General features: G+C 39.9%; 3 protein-coding genes across 6 annotated transcripts; all 3 read left to right on the top strand.

The window, feature by feature from the left end:
- Positions 1-36: 36 nt before the first annotated feature.
- Positions 37-4,626, top strand: LOC137746858 (probable plastidic glucose transporter 2). Of its 3 annotated transcripts, none has more exons than XM_068486873.1 (14): positions 37-360; positions 767-907; positions 1,183-1,294; positions 1,403-1,470; positions 1,581-1,713; positions 2,198-2,297; positions 2,381-2,493; positions 2,573-2,666; positions 2,760-2,913; positions 3,032-3,175; positions 3,263-3,336; positions 3,426-3,514; positions 3,830-3,944; positions 4,129-4,626. In XM_068486873.1, the coding sequence occupies exons 2-14, from the start codon at positions 784-786 to the stop codon at positions 4,309-4,311; spliced, it is 1,503 nt and encodes a 500-aa protein (XP_068342974.1). In that variant the 5' UTR covers positions 37-360; positions 767-783; the 3' UTR covers positions 4,312-4,626. The 3 variants fall into 3 exon arrangements, with proteins under 3 accessions (XP_068342974.1, XP_068342973.1, XP_068342975.1); XM_068486872.1 differs by having other exon boundaries at positions 38-360; positions 762-907; XM_068486874.1 differs by lacking the exon at positions 37-360 and adding an exon at positions 381-546 and having other exon boundaries at positions 762-907.
- A 122-nt stretch (positions 4,627-4,748) lies between these two features.
- On the top strand, positions 4,749-6,360 carry LOC137746860 (fatty alcohol:caffeoyl-CoA acyltransferase). The gene has a single exon (XM_068486875.1). The coding sequence runs from the start codon at positions 4,969-4,971 to the stop codon at positions 6,358-6,360; it is 1,392 nt and encodes a 463-aa protein (XP_068342976.1). The 5' UTR covers positions 4,749-4,968.
- Positions 6,361-7,306: 946 nt separating this feature from the next.
- On the top strand, positions 7,307-20,644 carry LOC137748873 (dnaJ homolog subfamily C GRV2-like). Of its 2 annotated transcripts, XM_068489060.1 has the most exons (22): positions 7,307-8,139; positions 8,718-8,951; positions 9,120-9,207; positions 9,330-9,538; positions 9,737-9,838; positions 9,911-9,973; positions 10,079-12,298; positions 12,838-13,200; positions 13,648-13,788; positions 13,893-14,285; positions 14,374-14,868; positions 15,582-15,805; positions 15,899-16,243; positions 16,586-16,880; positions 17,072-17,530; positions 17,618-17,963; positions 18,074-18,417; positions 18,493-18,957; positions 19,304-19,428; positions 19,514-19,637; positions 19,945-20,013; positions 20,152-20,644. In XM_068489060.1, exons 1-22 carry the CDS (start codon positions 7,705-7,707, stop codon positions 20,356-20,358), a joined length of 7,746 nt encoding a protein of 2,581 aa, XP_068345161.1. In that variant the 5' UTR covers positions 7,307-7,704; the 3' UTR covers positions 20,359-20,644. The 2 variants fall into 2 exon arrangements, with proteins under 2 accessions (XP_068345161.1, XP_068345162.1); XM_068489061.1 differs by lacking the exons at positions 7,307-8,139; positions 8,718-8,951; positions 9,120-9,207 and having other exon boundaries at positions 9,399-9,538; positions 9,727-9,838.
- The last annotated feature ends 2,912 nt before the right edge of the window (positions 20,645-23,556 follow it).

Here is a 23,556-nt window from a genome sequence, read left to right as displayed (position 1 = left end):
GTTTCAGCTGTATCTTTTTGTCTGTTTCTCTTGTATTCCGCTCGAAAAGCACAACAAGAGGTTGCTCCCGTAGATTTCTCCGTATTAAGTTCCAGCACCTTCCTTCCCTTCCTCACTCGGCATTTATCACACCAGAAACCACCGTACCCGGCCCACCACAGCCGCAGTATCCGCCAGTTTCTCACTCGCGCGTAAACGAAGCTGCTCCAAAGCTTCCTTCTCGAACGCTCTTACCTCAGAGCTGTAAAGGAAAGGACTTCGAGAGTGAGAGGCTGCCAAACCTCGCCGAAACCCGTTCCCACACGTCTCTGATTTGCTGCTTGAATTTCAGATCCGTTGGGCGATCGGAGCGTAGATAAGGTATTCCAGCTCGATGGATTTCTGTGAAGTTTTGAGTGTTTTCTGAATCGCAACTTGCAGCTCTCGTTTTGGTTCCATTTATTTTTTGCTTAATTGTGATTTTTTAATTCTTGATTTCCGTGTTTTCTTACTTGAATTTAGATTTTGGTTCAAAGTTTGATTCTTGATTCGGTTTTGCTGTGGAAGGTTTGGTGGAGGCTCTGTTTTTGTGAATTTTTTGTTTTCATTTATGAATTATTTGATATTGTTATCTGTTTGGTTCCCGAGAAAATGAGGAAAGGAAAATTATATAAATATCATGTTTTGAGCGTTTCCTTTACAATCGGTTAAGCTAGTGCTTGTTTTGTAGTCGAAGTGACGGATATTTCGAAAGTATGATTCCAAATTGTTCTAATTTGTAGGGAAGGCTGGTTGCAGCTTGGCATGCGGGGCCACCAATGCGAAGCTTTCTCGATATACAATCGGTTGTCATCGAGAGACCATTCAAATAGCATTGACATGGATACAAAAGAGTTGATGGATCCTCTTGACGTGGAAGAAAATTCAGGTAACTCAATTTATTGAGCATCTGTAGTTTATATGTATGCTGGGTGCTATCAATTGTGATGCTCTGGTGTTCATTTTGTACTTTCGTGATGAATTTACCACAAAAGTAGCAAATTTTAAAAGGACAATGGCAGAGATATTTGTAAAGACCACACTTTTCTTGGAAATGTTAGTGAGGAGTTCATTGATTCTAAGGTCTTCTCATTTTGGCATTAAACATATGCTTATTGTATGTGTATAATTCAATTAAGGGTTTAATTCTTGTATCTGTTTTAGCTCTTTTACAGAAAAGTACAGTTCCAGAACATTCAAACCCCTCATGGAAGCGGTCTTTTCCCCATGTACTTGTGGCAACTCTATCTTCATTCTTGTTTGGCTACCATCTCGGGTTGGTGCTTACAGTCTGCTTCCCCTCTCTTTTGCATAGTTTGTTTTATGTTGAGGCATAAGAGAGTAATATACCTTCCTTTTCTTTTTCTACTCTTGCTTTGTGCAGGGTAGTTAATGAACCGCTTGAAAGCATATCTAAAGATCTTGGTTTCAAGGGAAATACCTTGGCAGAAGGTGACTTGAAGTAGATCTTTTCTTTGTTTGTTTGCTATAACTTGTAAACTAATTTATGATTTTTGCATTCAGCTATCTGTTCTAATGGGTTTTAATAATTTCAAATGAAGGTTTGGTGGTGAGTACCTGTTTGGGAGGTGCCTTTATTGGATCTTTATTCAGTGGATGGTTAGCCGATGGAGTAGGACGTCGTAGGGCTTTTCAACTGTGTACATTGCCCATGATAATTGGTGCTGCTATGAGGTGATATATTTACTTTTAAAAGCAACTGTCCCAATATCATCATTTTGATTGAGAACTACATGGATCTATATTTTGCGAGATTGGTTTTTTTCTCCTTATATTATCATATTTTGTAATTGCTCTTTCTGTTGTAGTAGTTAGGTTCCTGGAATTTTTTGAGTTGTGAATTTGTGATATAACATTATGACAGAGCCCCTTTTTATGTACCTTTGTTGTAGATCTTTTTTATCCTCATGGTACTGTAATATTATAGGGCTTTACCATTTTCCTTTTATGTGATGTTTCTTTATCACAAAATCAGTGCGGATCAGTCTGGTTTTTGTAATGTAGATATATGATCTGTCAGTATCCGATGTAACTGCGCACATTTATATTTAAATACAAGTAAAAGTAGTCCGCAATACTCATATACTCCTGTCTTCAAGGGCCCTCTTGTAATACATCTTGAAGTACTTCTGGCTAAAACTACTACCTGCTTTTGCAGTGCATCAACCAAAACTCTTGCTGGTATGCTTATAGGAAGGTTATTTGTTGGGACTGGTATGGGTCTGGGCCCTCCTGTTGCCTCTCTTTATGTGACAGAGGTACTGGTGTAAACCTTTCTGTAATTTGTGAATACATAATGTACTTCTTGTCTTATCTGATGTTTCTTTGTTTACTTGAGCAGGTTTCTCCTGCGTTTGTGAGGGGTACCTATGGCAGTTTCATCCAGATTGCAACATGCCTGGGGATTATGGGGGCTCTTTTTGTGGGAATCCCTGTTAAAGAAATTGCTGGCTGGTAAGAAACATGACAGGCTTCAAAATAGCATTGGTTCACATTTAACCTTTCAAACTTATAATCTTTGTTTATGTGTCAGGTGGCGTGTTTGTTTTTGGGTATCTCTAATCCCAGCGGTAATACTGGCTCTTGCCATGTTATTCTGTGCTGAGAGTCCACATTGGCTACATAAGGTATGCTTGCATCTCACTTGTCTTTGGTTGAATAGAAAAATTGAGCACACCTCTGAAAACAAATGTTAATAGTCACGGTTTCATGTGATATAGCAAGGAAGAACTTCTGAGGCAGAAGCTCAATTTGAGAAACTCCTTGGTGGATCACATGTCAAAACTGCCATGGCAGATTTAGCCAAGTTGGACAGGGGAGATGAGACAGATACTGTAAACCTTTCAGAGTTGTTCTATGGCCGCCATTTTAGAGGTATATATTCTGGCTCTCCTCTCTCCCTCTCCATCCACCTGTGGTGTATTTCTTTCCTCTTATTTATGATCTTTCAGCTTTCTAAAAGTGCTTGGTTATTCACATGTTCGTTTTGCAGTGGTTTTTATTGGGTCAACCTTATTTGCTTTACAACAGTTATCTGGTATAAATGCTGTCTTTTATTTCTCCTCGGCTGTATTTAAAAGTGCCGGAGTACCATCAGGCCTTGCAAATGCCTTTGTAGGAATTGCAAATTTGTCAGGTATACCTTAGATTCTTGGTTGTGTGTTCACCTACCCACAACTATTGCATTCTGTCTCTTGACTGGATGGATTTTTATAATTTCCAGGATCCTTGGTTGCAATGCTTTTGATGGATAAAGTAGGGAGGAAGCTGCTACTCTTATGGAGCTTCTTTGGGATGGTAAGTTGAAGTTGTGTGTCATTTTTTTGGTTCATGGAATTCAATATCTTGCTAGCTTTGCAATTATGGGATGCATTTTATCCTCTCAGGCGATGTCAATGGTTCTTCAAGTTGCTGCAGCAAGCTTTAATTCATCAGCATCTGGATCACTGTACCTATCTGTTGGTGGAATGCTTATGTGAGTAATAATTTTGAATTTTACATCTTGAAGACTTTAGCCGCATTAAATGAATTTATCTGCATGTAAATTTTTCCAACGATATTCTTCTTGTTTATTGTACATGCTGAGGTTATGTGTCCATAGCCTCTGCAAATGTGACGACAATATGATTGTTGCCATGCTTGAAATTCTCGTGAGATTTTATGATGCTGATGAATGGCCTTTAGAAAATTATAGGCACCGGTTGGCACCTTGGTGAATAATCACGTTACACAATGACATAAAATAATCAAACTTTTTTTTATCCAATCATCTACCGCAAAATTTGTGCAGGTTCGTCCTAACATTTGCTCTAGGAGCTGGTCCAGTTCCAGGTCTCCTTTTACCAGAAATATTCCCCAGCCGTATTAGGGCTAAAGCAATGGCCTTCTGTATGTCAGTGCATTGGGTAACTCTCTTTCTCCTCCTGAATTCCATGTCATCTTTTTTTAGGCTACGTTCCTAATTATTGTGTAGCTTCAGCATTCTAATAATTTTGTGATTTAGCTTCTTCGTCTATGCAGATTCTGAATCAATCAATGTAGTTCAGTTAACTTATGGTTTCATTTATTCTGCGACTGGGTATTTTTCAGGTGATAAATTTCTTTGTGGGATTGCTATTCTTGCAACTGCTTGAACAACTTGGTCCGCAGCTTCTGTACTCTATATTTGGCACCTTTTGCATGATGGCTGTGGTTTTCGTGAAGCGAAATGTGATCGAAACAAAAGGAAAATCGCTCCAAGAAATCGAGATAGCGCTCCTTCCACAAGAATAGAGTTATATGCTTTTAATATGAGAGCAGTGTTTGCTGCTGGAAGCCTACCAGTTGCGAGTTACTGCTGAAAATGGCACTTTTTAGAATAGATAGTACTTTCCACGGAAGTGGGGAAAGAGTAAAAAATCAAACAAGCAAATCGTTCAGATTCTCGTCCGGTGAAATTTCGGTGAACTTGTAAGTGTCTTTATCCAGGTACGACAGAGACAATCATAGTCGTATAGACGTAGTGTAGGCACAATTACGTATCTGTATTTGTTTAAACTATAAAATGTACCTTGAGAATGAATGATAAATTTGAGGCTTAGTTCTACACTGATCAGTTTTATTCACCGTAACTCGAAGCACGGTTCCTCGGGACAGCTTTTCGGCACATCACATAACACATTATAATTTTATGTCAATTTAGAGCATACGTTTTTCTTCATCTGCTGAAATTATATCGTGAACGTCACACAAAGATACAGAATTGTTAATTCGGTCAAGATCTAATATTTTTTTGATCATGAATAATATCAGCACCAACTGTTCTACACCAAGAACTTTAAATTCTTCATCTATTTAGCTCAAGCATCTTTGCATGTCAAGGAGACTAGTGATCTTCCTACAAATGCAGCTTTTCGGCATCGATGGCCTCAGATTCCTGCGTCACCTCTCATGGCTCCTCCGTGGGTTCAAGAGCTCCATTTCTCCGACCTCCACATCCCCATCACCATCGATCATATGGTTCCCGTCATGCCCTCGGGGCCTACTCCTGCGGCTCCCGGGAAAACCCTTTACCTTTCGAACCTCGATGATGTGATTGGATCTCGTGTTTTCACACCCACCGTGTATTTCTATGCCTCCGATGACCAAAAACCGGTTATGAAAGCACTGCAGGATGCTCTTGCTAGTGTTTTGGTTCCGTACTACCCTTTGTCGGGTAGGCTGAGAGAGACTGGAAATGGAAAGCTAGAAGTGTTTTTCGGGCAAGACCAAGGAGCTCTCATGGTGGAGGCGCACTGCGAAATGTCCTTGGCCGAACTCGGAGACCTCAAAGTGCCAAACCCGGCATGGACGCCGCTGGTCTTTAGGTTTCCCAACGAAGAGCCATACAAAGTGCTTGACATGCCATTGCTGATAGCTCAGGTGACTCTTTTCCGCTGCGGCGGGTTTAGTCTTGGCTTGAGAATCTGCCACTGTATTGTCGACGGGATTGGTGCGATGCAATTTCTCAGCTCCTGGGCTGCCACTGCGAAAGCCGGCACATTGATCTCAAACCCTACGCCGTGTTGGGACCGGGAAATTTTCCGGCCTCGTGATCCACCGCTGGTTAAATTCCCACACGTTGAGTACATGAGAATTGATGACGGATCAAGTCTCACAATGAGTCTCTGGCAAACCAAAGCTGTTCAAAAGTGCTATAGAGTAAGCCGTGAATTTCAAACCTGGCTGAAAACTTCGGCGCAACCAAGTGATGACATGTCGAGCAACTGCAGCACTTTTGATGCTATGGCTGCTCACATATGGAGATCATGGGTGAAAGCACTCGATGTGAAGCCGTTAAACTACGAGCTTAGGCTAACATTCTCCGCCAACGCGCGGCAGAAGCTTAAGAACCTGCCGGTAAAAGAAGGGTATTATGGAAATGTGGTGTGCCTTGCTTGTGTCACAAGCACTGTGAGAAACCTTGTGTATGGAAGGTTTTCGGACACAGCACATTTGGTTCACGACGCCCGGCTTGGCATCTCCGAAGAGTACCTGAGATCGACAGTGGATTATGTCGAAGTGGACAGGCCAAGGAGGCTGGAATTTGGAGGCAAATTGACAATAACTCAATGGACAAGGTTTTCAATCTATGACTCTGCTGATTTTGGATGGGGAAGGCCAATATACGCTGGTCCTATAGACCTCACTCCGACGCCACAAGTTTGCGTTTTCTTGCCGGAAGCCGAGGCTGAGCAGAACGGGACAATGCTTGTGTGCATTTGCTTGCCGGAATCTGCCACAAAAAGCTTCACACAGCTTTTGTCCCTCACAGAGAGTCCGGGTGACCGAAGTGTTAATTAGCTAAACGAAATTGATCAAACTCTTAGGCATTATTTGTCCCTTGGATTTACCTACCATCCAACTAAATATATGTGATTCTACATTCACCACTTAATTTTCGGAAATACATCGTTACTCTTTGGGTTAATGCATTTTACACCGCAAGATTTGAGGGCAAAATGAGCCATGAGGTTTCAATTTTAAGAAAACTAACGAAAAATCTAAAAAATCTTTAGTTTTAAGAAAATAAATAAATAAATGTGTAGTGAATAGTATCAGGTAAAAATATGGTTTTGTGTTAAAAGTGAACAGTACCAGAAGTATTTTGTTAAAACTATCTTCAATTTTTACATTTTAGACACATGGTTTTTGAATTATACCAGTGGAGTGAGTGTCAAGTTTCACTTTCTCATTTGGGAAATTAGGGTTTCACGGCTTCCATCTCAATGGATTGAAATACGCGCAAGAACAAAATAATTTGGGACATACGAAAAGTAGGCCCACATCACATGACTCATAATTTGGGGGTACATCTAAATAATATTCTGCAAGCCCCAAATCATGTGTCATGTTATTAATTCATGATATGTTATTGGGAATGACAAATATTTAATGTAACTGTCACATCGTTACGCGGTGTTATTAATTTGTAAATCATAATATGCATGCGTAAAAACTAATATTTTCTTAACCAATACACATGTAACACCACATAACACTTGAATTAACTAAACTTTGTAAAACTTAAAATTAAAATTAAATCCCTGAATTAAAAATAAAAAATTCTTCAATTACATCGTGACCGTCCGAGTTTCATATAACTTCGAGACTAAGAAATATTAAAAAAGTAGTGGACCTTCAAGACTTTTGAGGGGCCAATACGGCATCGTTTCTGCCCATTCAAGTTTAAAGATAGGTCACCGTCGGTTGATGTCGGTATTTTATGACAGTATTGTACACAGCGAAGCACAGCTCTTCTTCTTCTCCTCCTTCCCAGCTGTCATTCCTCTCTTTCTTCTTCCTTCCAATTAATTCATTTTTCCAATTCTCCGATCCAAACGCGCCCTTAAGATCTCCGATGATTCAATCCGGTAGGGTTTGATCGATCGGAAAACGGAGAAAAAAACTGGACGCTGTGGCAGAACGCGTAAATAACCGTCAGAGCTGGGGGCGAATCAGTCTCGGTCTCAGGCCGCGGCCTCTGCGCCTCCACCGGGTCGACCCGGTTCGGGACTCTGGTTCTTTCTTCGCCACCACAATGCACCCCGCACTCACACCCTCCACTTCCTCCCGAACGTAGAATCCGTGAGCCGCCACGCACCCGATCAAAACCCCTCTCCTCCGCCCCCACCTGCACCCGCGCCGATGGACAGCCCCAAGATTAACTCCTCCAATTCTTCTTCCCGTCCTGCCCCTGCTGTCGTCGAGGAGCCGGAGTACCTTGCCCGCTACTTGGTCATCAAGCACTCGTGGCGGGGCCGCTACAAGCGAATTCTCTGCCTTTCGAATGTTGCCATAACAACCTTGGATCCCGGGACGCTCTCCGTCACCAATTCCTACGACGTCGCCACCGATTTCGACTCTGCCGCGCCGGTCGTCAGCCGCGACGAGCACTCCAATGAGTTCAATTTGAGTGTTCGGACTGACGGGAAGGGCAAATTCAAGGGCATTAAGTTCTCGTCGAGGTACAGAGCGAGTATACTGACCGAGTTGCACAGAATTAGGGGGAATCGGTTGGGCGCCGTCGCCGAGTTTCCGGTGCTTCATCTCCGGCGCCGGAATGCCGAGTGGGTCCCACTTGTAAGTTACTCATCTTCTGATGCTTGTTAGTGTTTGTGCAATGTCGTTTTACTGTGCTAATTTGATAGTAGAAGACTCCGTAGGCAGTCGATAACTTTGTTAGTAGAAGATTCAATGGCTAATACTTAGGAGTATGATTACTTCAAAGCCATGAGCAAATTTGCCTTGGAAGAGTGGAGCTTTAGTGCAAAGGATGCTTCTGTACCATATAGTTTTAGCATATAATTTACAGCATTGGGGAGACTAATAGTATGATTCTTTACTAATAGTTTTAGCATAGAATTTACGGAACTCGGGAGAATAATCAGAAATGGGTTTACTCATGGTGTTACTGCTTCTATTACTAAAAAGGGTACTTGAACACTGCTATCTTGTTTATGTCTGATGCTTTTTAAAGATTTTAGACCCATGTAAGTTGCTTGCAAGTATATGTAAGTCATTAATAATTTTTACTAAACTGATGTTTATTTGAATGTTGATAATGTACATTTGAGCGGTCAGTAATGGTGACTGGCATGTTCGGTTTGCTCTTTATAAGGATTAGACTGATTTTATGTAACAATTGATGGCTTGTGCAGAAATTAAAAATTACTTATATTGGGGTTGAACTTATTGATTTAAAAAGTGGAGACCTTCGCTGGTGCTTGGATTTCAGAGATTTTGACTCACCTGCCATTGTTTCCCTTACTGATGCTTATGGGAAGAAAGGCGGTGAACATGGAAGTTTTGTTCTTTGTCCTTTGTATGGAAGAAAATCTAAGGCTTTTCAAGCTGCTTCTGGAACCACAAGTTCAGCCATCATTGCAAGTTTGGTATGACTAACCTTGAACTGTTCATTGTTCAACATTTTCTTTAGAACTTTATGTAAATGCTCATTTTCTGTAAGTTCAAATTTAATGTATGAAGTGCCTCCATTGAAAAATTATTCTGTTCTCAGGGATTCTTTTGAATCAGTACTTATTATAATGTATTTTATGCAGACCAAAACAGCAAAATCCATGGTCGGGGTGTCACTAACTGTGGACACTTCTCAATCTCTCACTATACCAGAGTATATAAAACGAAGGGGTAGCACTTTCTAACCCATTTTTAGAGGGCTGTTTGTAGTAGTTATCTTCTTTTCTTGTTCTTTCTGTGTTCCAATAATGTTGTCTATTTAGCCGTTCTTATCAATTTATCTGGTAATGCAGCAAAAGAGGCAGTTGGAGCAGAAGAAACTCCATGTGGAGGTTGGTCTGTGACAAGGTTGCGCTCTGCTGCTCGTGGAACTTTAAATGTTCCAGGGTTGAGTTTGAGTGTTGGCCCAAAAGGTGGACTTGGGGAAAATGGTGATGCTGTATCTCGTCAACTGATTCTTACAAAAGTTTCACTTGTTGAAAGACGCCCAGAGAACTATGAAGTAAGCCGATGAATTTACTGAAACAATATATCATAAGCTTTAGGTTGATGCCATGCAATTTACGTACACATAACAAATTTTAAGAATGAAATAATGAAAGTTTAAATTCTGTAAAACCTTTTATGGCTTTTTATTTCGTATATACTTGCATTCACGTTATTTTATCAAATGTTGAGAATAGTCACTAGATGTGTGCAGGCTGTTATTGTTCGACCGTTATCTGCAGTAAACGCTCTTGTTCGATTTGCTGAGGAGCCCCAAATGTTTGCAATTGAGTTCAATGATGGGTGCCCCATCCATGTGAGCATAACCTTACTTTTGAATTCCTGATTTATCATGAGGTCATGTTTCTGATGTGTATGACTTGTGTAGGTTTATGCAAGCACGTCTCGTGATAGCCTACTTGCAGCAGTTCGGGATCAGTTGCAAACAGAAGTAGGTGGATGTGTGGTCTTGTAGATATTGATCAGATTTTACCCATGAATTTCTTCCATAAGATAATGATTTCTCTTGGTTGACCTCTTGGTTTAATCTGTGTAGGGCCAATGTGCAGTGTCTGTGTTACCAAGATTGACAATGCCTGGCCATCGCATTGATCCACCTTGCGAGAGAGTCCAATTACAATTTAGACTCCAGCGGCCTGTTGCAGATATGGAGAGTGCATCTATGCATTTGAAACACTTAGCAGCAGCTGCCAAAGATGCAGTTTCTGAAGGTGGTTCTATTCCTGGATCAAGAGCTAAGCTATGGCGTAGAATAAGAGAGTTCAATGCATGTATACCATATAGTGGAGTTCCTCCTAACATAGAAGTACCTGAGGTGACTTTGATGGCTTTAATAACAATGCTTCCATCTACGCCAAATCTTCCTCCAGAGTCCCCTCCCTTACCTCCCCCTTCACCTAAAGCAGCTGCAACGGTGATGGGCTTTATTGCATGCTTACGTAGATTACTAGCTTCACGAACCGCATCTTCACATGTCATGTCTTTTCCTGCTGCTGTTGGAAGAATAATGGGCTTACTCAGAAATGGTTCAGAGGGTGTAGCTGCTGAAGCAGCAGGCCTCGTCGCAGTACTTATTGGTGGTGGTCCTGGGGATACAAATATACTAACAGATTCTAAAGGAGAGCAGCATGCCACAATCATGCACACAAAGTCAGTGTTGTTTGCTAATCATAGTTATGCTATTATACTCTCCAACAGACTTAAGCCTATGTCTGTATCACCATTATTGTCAATGGCTGTTGTGGAGGTTCTTGAGGCAATGATATGTGAACCACATGGTGAGACAACACAATACACAGTGTTTGTTGAGCTGTTACGCCAAGTAGCTGGTTTGAAGCGTCGTTTGTTTGCATTGTTTGGACATCCAGCTGAAAGTGTTAGGGAAACAGTGGCTGTTATTATGCGTACAATTGCGGAAGAAGATGCAATTGCAGCAGAGTCGATGCGTGGTGCTGCATTGCGCGATGGTGCTTTACTGAGGCATTTAGTGCACGCGTTCTTCCTTCCTCCTGGTGAGCGTCGTGAAGTTAGTCGGCAGCTTGTTGCTCTTTGGGCAGATTCTTATCAACCAGCTCTGGATCTATTGTCTAGAGTTCTGCCTCCTGGACTTGTTGCTTATTTGCACACACGTTCTGATGGATTTCAACCGGAAGATTCTAATCAAGAAGGATCCTTGACCAGCAGAAGGCAGAGACGCTTACTCCAACAGAGGAAAGGTCGTGCAGGGAGAGGATCAACATCTCAAGAACATTCCTTACCTGGTGATCCCATGACACAGACAGGTGGTGGTGCTTTTAAGGCTGATAACTATCAAAGATCTGCACTGGATTCGAGTTCTGGACAGGCTTCTACTCTCCAATCTTCTATTGCTCAAATTCAAACAGGTGAAAATTTGACCACTGAAGTCTCTACAGGTGGTCCGCAAATCAATCATTCAACATTTGTCTCTTCAACTGAGGTTCAGTCAACAAGCATTCATGAGGCAGTGGAAGCAAATACTTCAATCTCAACTGATTCTGATTCCCACACTACTGTTTTTCAGAACACAGGCCTCCCTGCTCCTGCTCAGGTTGTTGTTGAAAACACTCCGGTGGGATCTGGTAGGCTACTTTGTAATTGGCCTGAATTCTGGCGAGCATTTAGCCTTGATCATAATCGTGCAGATTTGATCTGGAATGAGCGTACCCGGCAAGAGTTGAGGGAGACTTTGCAGGCTGAGGTTCATAAGTTAGATGTTGAGAAGGAGCGTACGGAAGATATTGCTCCAGGAGGTGCTATGGTAGAGACTGCGACTGGTCAAGATAGTGTGCCACAGATATCTTGGAACTACTCTGAGTTCTCGGTTAGATATCCAAGCTTGTCCAAAGAAGTTTGTGTGGGTCAGTATTATCTACGTTTACTGCTTGAGAGTGGCAGTGTTGGCAGGGCACAAGATTTTCCATTGCGTGATCCTGTTGCGTTCTTTAGAGCACTCTACCATAGGTTCTTATGTGATGCAGACATAGGGCTTACTGTGGATGGTGCTGTTCCTGATGAGATGGGTGCATCTGATGATTGGTGTGACATGGGAAGACTAGATGGTTTTGGAGGTGGAGGAGGATATTCAGTGAGAGAGCTCTGTGCAAGAGCGATGGCAATAGTGTATGAACAGCATTACAAGACAGTAGGTCCCTTTGAGGGCACTGCTCACATCACAGTCCTTTTGGATAGGACAGATGACAGGGCTTTAAGGCACCGCCTTCTATTGCTCTTGAAGGTACAAGTCTTTTATTCTTTATTTCTCTGGAAATACAAATTGCCTTGACATCAGTTTGGGTTCCAGTAGGGTAGTTTGAGAAGATGGGTTGGGAACACTAAAAAAATTTGGGTACAAAAATTCCATAAATTTATTTTGGTTATGCAAAATCTTTGCTGCCCTTTCACTCCCCATTTGCCTCTCCATTGTGTAATCAGTAATAACATGTGACAAGTACATTTATAGGTTGTAATTTAGATTGGTTGCTCTCTCTCTCTCTTTCTCATATATATTCGTAAATAAAACTTGTATGTATATATGATCGATGTGCTTCCATTCTGGATGTGTGTGAGTCACACAGTGTGACAAACTGCCTGAGAGTTCACCACCAAGGCATTGAGACATTCTCACTGCCTTCACTGTGCACCAGGGTTCCAAGTTTTGCCATCCCTTTGTTTTGTAGGTTAACCACTTGCCATCCTTGTAAATGGAAATGGTCTTTTCATTATTAATTAAACACGGGGAAGATGATAACTTTCTATAATTTACTATTTGTGAAGGCGTTAATGAAGGTTTTGTCAAATGTGGAGGCGTGTGTTTTGGTGGGAGGATGTGTGTTAGCTGTTGATATGCTGACGGTGGCTCATGAGGCTTCTGAAAGGACAGCTATTCCTTTGCAATCTAATTTGATTGCTGCGACTGCTTTCATGGAACCGCTCAAGGAATGGATGTTTATTGACAAGGAAGGAGCACAGGTTGGACCTGTTGAAAAGGATGCCATCAGGAGATTTTGGTCAAAGAAGGATATTAATTGGACAACGAGATGCTGGGCTTCTGGGATGTTGGACTGGAAGAGATTGCGGGATATTCGTGAACTTCGATGGGCTTTAGCTGTTCGAGTCCCTGTTCTCACGCCAACTCAGGTGTAGTTTTGATATGCATGAAGCTTAAACTCGATCTATGTTGTAATGATTGTGTACTTTTTGTTTCTAGAAGAAGTTTCTTCTCTGCAAATCTTTGCTGTGCTGGTAGCTCTAGTTTCAAGTAATTATAACAGCTGCTCAACTTTTGGATAAAATATCAAAATTTTTTTTATTTTTCTATTTGTTATCTTCTAGACGTGTCAATGTTCAATTGGATATCAAAGATTTTCATTCAAATCTATGGAAAGGTACATCTGAATATTAGTTCAGTTAATTGAATACATAAGGATATGTCCATTGAAACATTTTCAAAAAATTGGGGTGAATGCTTTTTGTTGAAGTCTCTTTTATCTCTTTTGTCTAGTATCCTGTAGAAAAGATGCCATTTTCTTTTCTCTTCTCATTTTCTGTGCTTGACATGATCTAGTATATGGTTTTTATACTCAGATTGGTGAAGCAGCATTGTCCATATTACATAGCATGGTATCTGCACATTCAGATTTAGATGATGCTGGAGAGATAGTTACCCCAACTCCTAGAGTAAAAGGGATGTTGTCAAGTCCACGTTGCCTTCCGCATATTGCTCAGGTGATCCTAGCATAGTTCATTTTCAATTTGTTTATGTGGCCCTTGTGAAGAAGTGTCTTGAATAGCATTATTATATCACTATTTCTTTCCCCAAATTTATTTAGGCTATGCTTTCTGGAGAGCCAAGTATTGTAGAGGGTTCCGCTTCTTTACTTAAGGCTGTTGTAACTAGAAATCCCAAGGCCATGATTCGACTATACAACACAGGGGCATTTTATTTTGCCCTGGCATATCCTGGATCTAATCTCCTTTCAATTGCCCAACTCTTCTCAATGACTCATGTTCATCAAGCATTTCATGGTGGTGAAGAAGCTGCAGTTTCCTCTTCCTTGCCTCTGGCGAAACGCAGTGTATTGGGTGGGCTTCTTCCTGCATCATTACTGTATGTATTGGAACGTAGTGGTCCAGCTGCATTTGCAGCTGCAATGGTATCTGATTCTGATACTCCAGAGATTATATGGACTCACAAGATGCGAGCGGAAAATCTGATCCGTCAGGTAATTGGAAGCTTTAAATTAGAAATGTGTTTTGTTACTATTGTGTAAAGAGAGTATTAATGATCTCTAACATATTTTCTTTGTCCAGGTTTTGCAGCATCTTGGTGATTTTCCCCAGAAATTGTCTCAGCACTGCCATTCTTTATATGAATATGCTCCAATGCCACCAGTGACATACCCTGAGTTAAGAGATGAAATGTGGTGTCACCGTTATTACCTCCGGAACTTATGTGACGAGATTCGTTTTCCAAATTGGCCAATTGTTGAACATGTTGAGTTCCTACAATCATTATTGGTAATGTGGCGTGAGGAGTTGACAAGACGGCCAATGGATCTTTCTGAAGAAGAAGCTTGCAAAATATTAGAGATTTCCTTGGAGGATGTGTCAAATGATGATGCCGACACGAGGCATTCTGTTGAGATGGGTGAGGAGATATCTAGCATATCCAAGCAGATTGAGAACATTGATGAAGAAAAGCTTAAACGACAATATAGGAAACTTGCCATGAGATACCATCCAGACAAAAATCCTGAAGGGAGGGAGAAGTTTCTTGCCGTACAGAAAGCTTATGAGCGCCTGCAGGTACACACTGCCCCACAGAACTGGTTTTTGTTTATATGAGCATGCTTAAAGTATTGGTTATGTGCAGTCCAAAATTCATCTTGCTCCAAAATCTCTAGAAATTCATTACAGCTGGCTGTTGGTCATTCTCGTTATGTCAAAGACTGATGCGGGAGCAAGCCTGAAAGAATACAACTTGAAAATTGCTCACATGCATTGGAATTGGAATAATAATGGCAGTGCACTTTTAATTACATAGAAATTTTTTAAGTATATTTAGAATATGGTGAGAGTCAGTTAGGAAGTTGTATTTCATTTATGCTTCCTTTATCATTACTTCCAATCAATTATGATGTAATACTATCATTTAGTAAACATGAATGAATTAAACCATGAAAATGACCTGAATAAACTTATTTCTTTTCTAGACTTGTAATGGGTGTCTAAGTCTTTATGTATGTAGTGGATGCCATTTTTACGTCTCAGTATTCTATTTTCTGTAAATATTGGTTGTGCATCTGAGTGCTTGTGTATTCAAGTATTTTTCTTTGATGCATACTTTTGAGCCTTTGGATGTGCATTATTTGTACTCTTGTTAATGTGTGGTGGAGTTATACAAAATTCTATGTAGAGTGACGTAGGTATCCATTTTTATTTTACCTTGTGTGGACAGAAGGTGATAGGTATTCTGTCCTTTGTTAAGATATTTGATAACTCTGTATTATTGTTTGTAGGCCACTATGCAAGGCTTGCAAGGCCCTAAGCCTTGGCGACTGTTGCTTTTATTGAAAGGACAGTGTATCTTGTACAGACGCTATGGAGTCATTCTGGAGCCGTTTAAATATGCTGGTTATCCAATGTTGCTCAATGCAGTTACTGTGGACAAGGATGATAACAATTTTCTTTCCTCAGATAGAGCACCTCTCCTTGTTGCGGCATCAGAGCTTATTTGGCTGACGTAAACACCCTTTAATCCACTTTGTCAACTGTTTTATTGTTCAAATTGATGTTGACAGGAAGATATGATATAATTTTATATTTCCATGCTTAGGTGTGCATCTTCTGCATTGAATGGAGAAGAGCTTGTGAGGGATGGTGGCATACAACTTCTTGCGAATCTTCTTTCCCGTTGCATGTGTGTAGTTCAGCCAAGCACTGCTGCAAGTGAACCATCTGCCATAATTGTTACAAATGTGATGCGAACCTTTTGTGTTTTGAGTAAATTTGAGAGTGCGTGGGCCGAGATCCTTGAATATTCTGGACTAGTTGATGACATTGTGCATTGCACTGAACTTGAGCTTGTACCTTCTGCTGTCGATGCTGCTCTCCAGACTATTGCACATGTTTCTGTGTCCACTGAATTGCAGGATGCCTTGCTGAAGGCTGGTGTCTTATGGTAAGTCAGCCTACACAAATAATTACTTTTAAAACTTTAGATGCAAGATTGCTCATCGCTCAGGTAAATGTCAAATTAGTCTGCCATCTCCATCAGTTGATTTTATCTGCATTTAGTTAAGTGACTTATAAGGTTGGATAGAGGAGAATACAAATGCTTATTAGTTCTTGGTGTCAATGGTGTTTCATTGTGAAGCCATTTACTCTCACTTTCTTTCAGTGCCTCAAACTTTGTAGTTTCTTAGTGATACTTGGTAGAACTGATTGTTATGCTATGTTTTTGTGTAAAGAGATCAATTAATCTTCATCTTTGTTGTGTTGTATTGTGTGCGCTTACTTTTAGGTACCTTTTGCCCGTGCTTCTTCAGTATGACTCCACTGCAGAGGAATCTGATACAACAGAATCACATGGAGTTGGTGCTAGTGTGCAAATTGCCAAAAATATGCATGCTGTACGTGCTTCGCAGGCACTATCTAGGCTTAGTGGTTTGTGTAGTGATGGGAGTTCAACACCTTATAATCAGACTGCGGCTGATGCCCTCAGAGCTTTGTTGACACCTAAGCTTGCCAGTATGTTAAAAGATCAAGCACCGAAAGACCTACTATCTAAACTAAACAATAACTTGGAGTCTCCAGAGGTAATTGCTTTAGTTTCTTTGTTTACACTTTTTATGATAATTTTTATGCATGCTTTCATATAGCATACTCTTTTACTTAACAAAAAAAAATAATGTAATTCATAGTTTGTAACATCTATGTCAGGGTCACTTGGTTGCTTTACAATGTTAGTTTCTTTATGGTTGATTGTATTATTTATTTGTGGTACTAGATTATCTGGAACTCCACAACCCGAGCAGAACTACTGAAATTTGTGGATCAGCAACGTGCAAGTCAGGGTCCTGATGGTTCATATGATATGAAAGATTCACATCTGTTTGGGTATAAGGCACTATCAAAAGAACTCTATGTTGGCAATGTTTACTTGAGGGTCTATAACGATCAACCAGATTTTGAGATCAGTGAACCAGAGGCTTTCTGTGTTGCATTAGTTGATTTTATAGCATATCTTGTGCATAATCAATGTGCTACCGATTCTGAAATTAAGGATGTACCAAATCAGAATGGCTCATCCTTTGAGACATCTGAGGATTCTAATGATTCGACTATTGGATCAACTGATGAACAGAAGACTCCGGATGAAGATTCTGCACTATCTAATGGACAAGTAGTAGATAAGGAAGAATTTGAGGGGGTTAAGAACCTTAAATTTGCACTGAATTCACTTAAGGTATCTTGCTCTCTTTTGCATGTTAAGTTCCAAACGTACAAATTCATTACTTGTATCTGACATTTTTTTCTCTTTATTTCTTTGCAGAACTTACTGACAAGCAGTCCAAATTTGGCGTCAATTTTTTCTACAAAAGATAAGCTATTGCCTCTTTTTGAATGCTTTTCTGTGCCTGTTGCAGCAGAAAGCAACATTCCTCAACTTTGCCTGAGCGTGTTATCACTCTTGACTACATATGCTCCCTGCTTGGAGGCTATGGTTGCAGATGGATCTAGCCTTCTTCTTTTATTACAAATGCTTCACTCAGCCCCAGCTTGTCGTGAAGGGGTTCTTCATGTTCTTTATGCTCTGGCCAGCACACCTGAACTTGCTTGGGCAGCTGCCAAGCATGGGGGAGTTGTCTACATCCTTGAACTTCTATTGCCTTTGCAGGGTAAATACTTTTTGTATCTTCCTAGTTTTTAAAATTAACTTAGAAGATTAAAGTTTTTATTAATGATGTGAAGATTAACCTTTTTTAATGATGTGAATCATAATTTGCAGAAGAAATTTCCTTACAACAAAGAGCAGCAGCAGCCTCTTTGTTGGGGAAGCTTGTTGGCCAGCCAATGCATGGGCCTAGAGTTGCTATAACGTTAGCAAGGTTTCTTCCAGATGGCTTGATTTCAGTTATTAGGGATGGGCCTGGTGAGGCCGTTGTAGTTGCCCTTGAACAGACTACTGAGACCCCAGAACTTGTATGGACACCAGCAATGGCTACTTCATTGTCTGCACAGATTGCAACCATGGCATCAGATCTGTACCGTGAACAGATGAAAGGTCGCGTGGTTGATTGGGATGTACCTGAGCAGGCATCTGGGCAGCAAGAAATGAGAGATGAGCCACAGGTAGGACATGGTTATTTCGCATTTACATTTAAGTGTCTTATTGTTTGGAAAACTCACAGTTTCAAGCTCATGCAGGTTGGCGGAATCTATGTTAGGTTATTCCTAAAAGATCCCAAGTTTCCTCTTAGAAATCCCAAGAGATTCTTGGAAGGACTGCTAGATCAGTATTTGACTTCTATTGCTGCCACACATTACGATACACAAGCTGTTGACCCTGAACTTCCTTTGCTTCTGTCTGCTGCGTTGGTTTCTTTATTACGAGTGCACCCTGCACTTGCAGATCATGTTGGATATCTTGGATATGTGCCCAAGCTCGTGGCTGCTGTGGCTTATGAAGGAAGACGAGAAACAATGGCATCGGAGGAGGTAAACAATGGCAATTATGTGGACAAAACAGATGAATCTGATGATGGATCCACACAGCCCACTCAAACTCCCCAAGAACGCGTGCGCCTCAGTTGTTTACGCGTTCTACATCAACTGGCAGCTAGCACCACATGTGCCGAAGCTATGGCAGCAACTAGTGTAGGAACTCCTCAGGTGCGTAAAACTACTTATTTGATGTAATTCTTTTTACATCTAAAATTCATGTATTCTATCGTGAAACCATGACTATCAAATTTTCATAAAGGACTTCATTTGCAAATTCTGTTCTCATAAATTTCTGGGAGACTCAGGCTCGTAGTATTGTGTACTTTATCTTTGATCTTTTCTTCAGAATGCGTATTACTTTGAATTGAGGTAGACAGTTATGGGTCAATATTCAATAAGGTTTTTGAGGAGAGTAGGAATTCCTAGGAATTCCTCTAGTTATTCTCACTTTGTCATGTATGGTGCTCTCTCATATTTTAATCCCCTCTTGTTTTACCACTATTCAATTTTGCAGGTCGTTCCTCTTCTAATGAAAGCAATTGGATGGCAAGGTGGAAGCATACTAGCTCTTGAGACACTAAAGCGGGTTGTTGTTGCTGGAAACCGAGCTAGGGATGCACTTGTTGCACAAGGACTTAAGTGAGTAACTTTGTAGTCTAGATTTATTATTTTCGACTGATCTTAGTCTCTAGACCTGGCTGATATAAGTTCTGTGATACTGTAGGGTTGGTCTTGTTGAAGTACTTCTTGGCCTTCTTGATTGGAGAGCTGGAGGAAGGAATGGGCTGTGCTCTCAGATGAAATGGAATGAATCCGAAGCATCTATTGGCAGGGTGCTGGCAATTGAGGTTGGAACATTTTCATCAAAGATATGCCAATAAATTACGTTGCCCGAGTTCTTGTTCCCTTCTTGTTTTCAATAAGTGAAGGAAAATTCTCTCTGCTTTTTCAACCATAATTTTCGTTTCATTAGGAAATACTATATATTTTATGAATTAGGTCTCATGAAGGTTTCGACATTTGAATTCATTTGATTGGTAGTTTGTTCAAAACTTAAAGGTGGTTTCGGTCCTTGGAAAGATTATTTTTCCAATCTATCATTCATTCCTTTTTTTTTTTTCTTGGCGTGTTGAAAGTTTTGATTTATCGTTCCAGGTTCTGCATGCGTTTGCAACGGAGGGAGCCCATTGTACTAAAGTGCGCGACTTGTTAAATTCCTCAGAAGTAAGTCCTCGCACTTACTTTATCCATTGCACTTTCCAGATCTTGAAACGGCTTACAAAATCTTGATTGTTCATCACCGAGTTTAGTGAGACTGCAATACTAATGTTGCTCTTGCAATGAAAATTGCTCATTTATCAGGTTTGGAGTGCCTATAAGGATCAGAAACATGATCTTTTCCTCCCTTCAAGTGCTCAATCCGCTGCGGCTGGAGTTGCTGGACTAATTGAGAGTTCATCCTCGAGACTCGCTTATGCCCTTACAGCTCCCCCACCACAACCCGCTCCATCGCGACCTCCTGCTTCAACTTCATCCGACTTAAATGGAAAACATGACCACCTTTCGTAGTACAGGGAACGAAGGAACCGTTGCTAAGCATTTACGAAGAGTAAAGCCTCATACTTTCCTGTATAGTACACTGTACAGATATTACTGACAGCGTCTTGGTAGCTATTGCGATTTTTCCAACGAATAGTGAGAAAAAGTTGTTTTCTTTCACGTGAAGAGGGATTGCCCACTTGTATATTGAGTTGAGCTGATTTTTGTGTGATCTCATCATCTTGGGCAATTTTCTTCCATGTTTTATGTTGATTTTATGCTCCTATAACTAATTGTTTCTTCGTTTCTTGTTTAACTTTTTGTTCGTGTTCTTCAACTTCCGTGAGTTTAGTGGCGATCGCTACTCAGCTAGTGCTAATTTCGACTCGAAATGTTAACTCGGTTTGGACCTGCGAACTGATATAAGTGATTCTCAAACGATCAAATGAACGAAAATATGATTTCATCCCATTTTCATTTTGATTATGAGCCTAGTTTTAGATGCTCAATATGGGTGCATATATGTGCGTTCGGTCGGTTAGTTAAGGTAAAATAAATAGGGAGTTTTAACGAAAAGTTTGCGATACTGTTTATTTTAACAAAAAATCATATTTTTATACTAAATAATCAAATTTGGTTCTATTCACTTTACTCTTTATTTTGTCTTTATCATTAAAATTCAGTTTTCAAGTCATTTTCATTAGTTTTCATAAATAAATAGGGCGTGCTAACATTCAAGTTCGAATTTCATTTTCTATAAGGTAGAACATAATAAATTTCGTTAATGTAGATTCGACTAGTTAACTATAAGGAAAACTAATGAAAAAGACTTGAACACTTTGAGTTTTAACAATAAGGACAAATAAATGGTAAAATGAATAGTACCAAGATTAATTTTTTAGTGTAAAAATATGGTTTTTCGTTAAAGTTTCTTTAATTATAAGGGGCAAAGTAAGTTAGGTGTGTTACCATACAGGTTAGAATCTCCTTTTCCGTAAATTTGGATTAGATAAGATTTTGAAGATGCTGCGGATGCCTGAAAAATAAATGGGAACGTCATTGGGAGGTGGACTTTCACTTTCTTGGCATCTCCAGGAGTCTCCTGTCTAATCTTATCTTTTCTTTTTCAAGTTTAGCGAAAGTGGGATAACCCGAATCCTCGTTGTAAAATATTTAAACTTGTTAGGATTGTAATTTTGGAGTATGATTATCTCCTCTTCTATTACCATCCTCTTCTTTCACATTTTTTTTTTTTTTTTTGTCTTAGTTTCTATATAAAAATTTCAAAACAAGATGTAGATGTGGCGTAATCGTAATCGTAATCGTTTAAATAGGAGGGGATGTAAGGAGTGAGAGATTAGGAGTGTAGCTTTAGCGTTTATGAAAGTTTGTTTGTGCATCTAAAGTTTGTGTTCAAATTTTCTTCTCTAAATTTTTTTTTTGTAATACTAGAGAAACCAAAATTTTGAATTATTTTTGTAAACCACATGATGTTGGATTGATGGCTAGACTCTTTCTTTAAAAGGACACTTTGTATGCAGTTTTTAACTATCAATATTCTTTTACTGAAACATTGTTGGTTTTCAATTTTTGATCGAAATCCCTGAAATTAATATGATAATGTATTTCTATGTAGGTTACTATATTTTTTAAATTGAAATTTATAGTTGTTTGTATCAATGAGATTTTAAATAAATAAATAAAACCCATAATTTGTGGATTAAAATTATTAAAATATAATTTATACTCTCAAATATATATATTCTGTGTGTGTGTGTAAACATGAGTACATTCATCAAAATTTATAAATAAAATTATTGTACCAAAATATGGGTACATTCTTCAAAACCACACAAAAAATAATAGATATTAGGCTTAATAACATTGTAAATTTCTTTGATTAAACTTGACACGGATACATTCTCAAATCAAGAAAAAGAATGTACCCATTTAAGTTTAAAAATGGATTAGAAAAAAAATGAATAGATTTTATATAAAAAAAAAAGGTACATTTTACTAATTTAAGAATGGGTACATTTTACTACAACAAATTGGTATATTTAAGAATGGGTACATTTTAAGATTAAAAAGTTGAAAAATCACAAGAATGGGTACATATAACTGTATAAGATTAAAAAATAGGAAACCTTTTATATTAAGGGGTACAAACTTATTCTAATTTTTTTTTTTTAATTTTGGAAATGTTTTGAATTGAAAATTTGTGACATCCCGTCCCGGGATTATTAAAACGCACGTGTGAAATTACCTTATTGCCCCTAGTTCGTTTTTGTCACGTTGTGGGTTGTTTTGTGTGGTGTGGCATGTGTTGGACCACACACACACACACTCACACACACAGTCACTCTCCTTTTGCCTCTGTCTCTCCCGTGTCTCTCTCTCTTTCTCTTCTCTTCCACCATTAACGTACGGACACACACCAAGAACCCTCAAACCTTAGCAGATCGAGGGAACCAACTACACCATTGAACTCGTGAGGTCGAGGCGAGCACAGCCATACCATTTTCAGGTGAGAAATCCTTGGTTTTCACGTCGATTCAACAATGGCCGATTTGAGTACTATTCATGCAAAGTTTATACATTGAGTTTTTGGGATTTCTGAGCTCGTAGGTGTCTTAGTGAGGTCCTAAGGAGCGTCGGAGTAGCTCGTTGGACGAAATTGGACGTCGGGAAGGCCTGGTTCGAAGTTGGCCGAGTTTTGAGTTTTGAGACAGGTATGATCGCGTGGTTTTTAGCTTTTAAAAGTTGTGTAACGTGATTCTACTAGTCTAGGGCTTTCTTTTGGTACAAGAATCATAGAAAATGGTTGAAAAACGAAGGAGAATAGTGAATTTGAAGTTTTCCCAGTTTTCCGGCGACCGGAGTCCGGCGAGGGTAGACCGGAGAAGAAACCGGAATATTCCGTTAAGTTTAACGGAATATTCCTAACGGCTGTAACGGTATCCGGTTAGATTTAACGGAATATTTCGAAATTTTGACGGAATATTCCTGACGGCGTCAACTGACGTCGTCAGTCTGCATGGCATGTAGCCGCGCGTGGGGGCGCGTAGGTCCGTGCCTATTTCGGCGCGTGGGGGGGCGTGAGGGGTCCAAAAATTATTTTAAAAATATGGTTGTGATCCTGAGGTTGTGTAGAGCACGTTGGTATATTCATTTGTCCATTTTGAGCAATGTGTGAGAAGTTATTACGAGAAATGGGTTATGTGCTTT

Source organism: Pyrus communis, chromosome 10 (genome assembly GCF_963583255.1).
Source record: "Pyrus communis chromosome 10, drPyrComm1.1, whole genome shotgun sequence".
NCBI lineage: Eukaryota > Viridiplantae > Streptophyta > Magnoliopsida > Rosales > Rosaceae > Pyrus > Pyrus communis.
The sequence above is the reverse complement of the archived record's forward strand: the minus strand, read 5'-3'. Positions and strand labels throughout refer to the sequence as shown.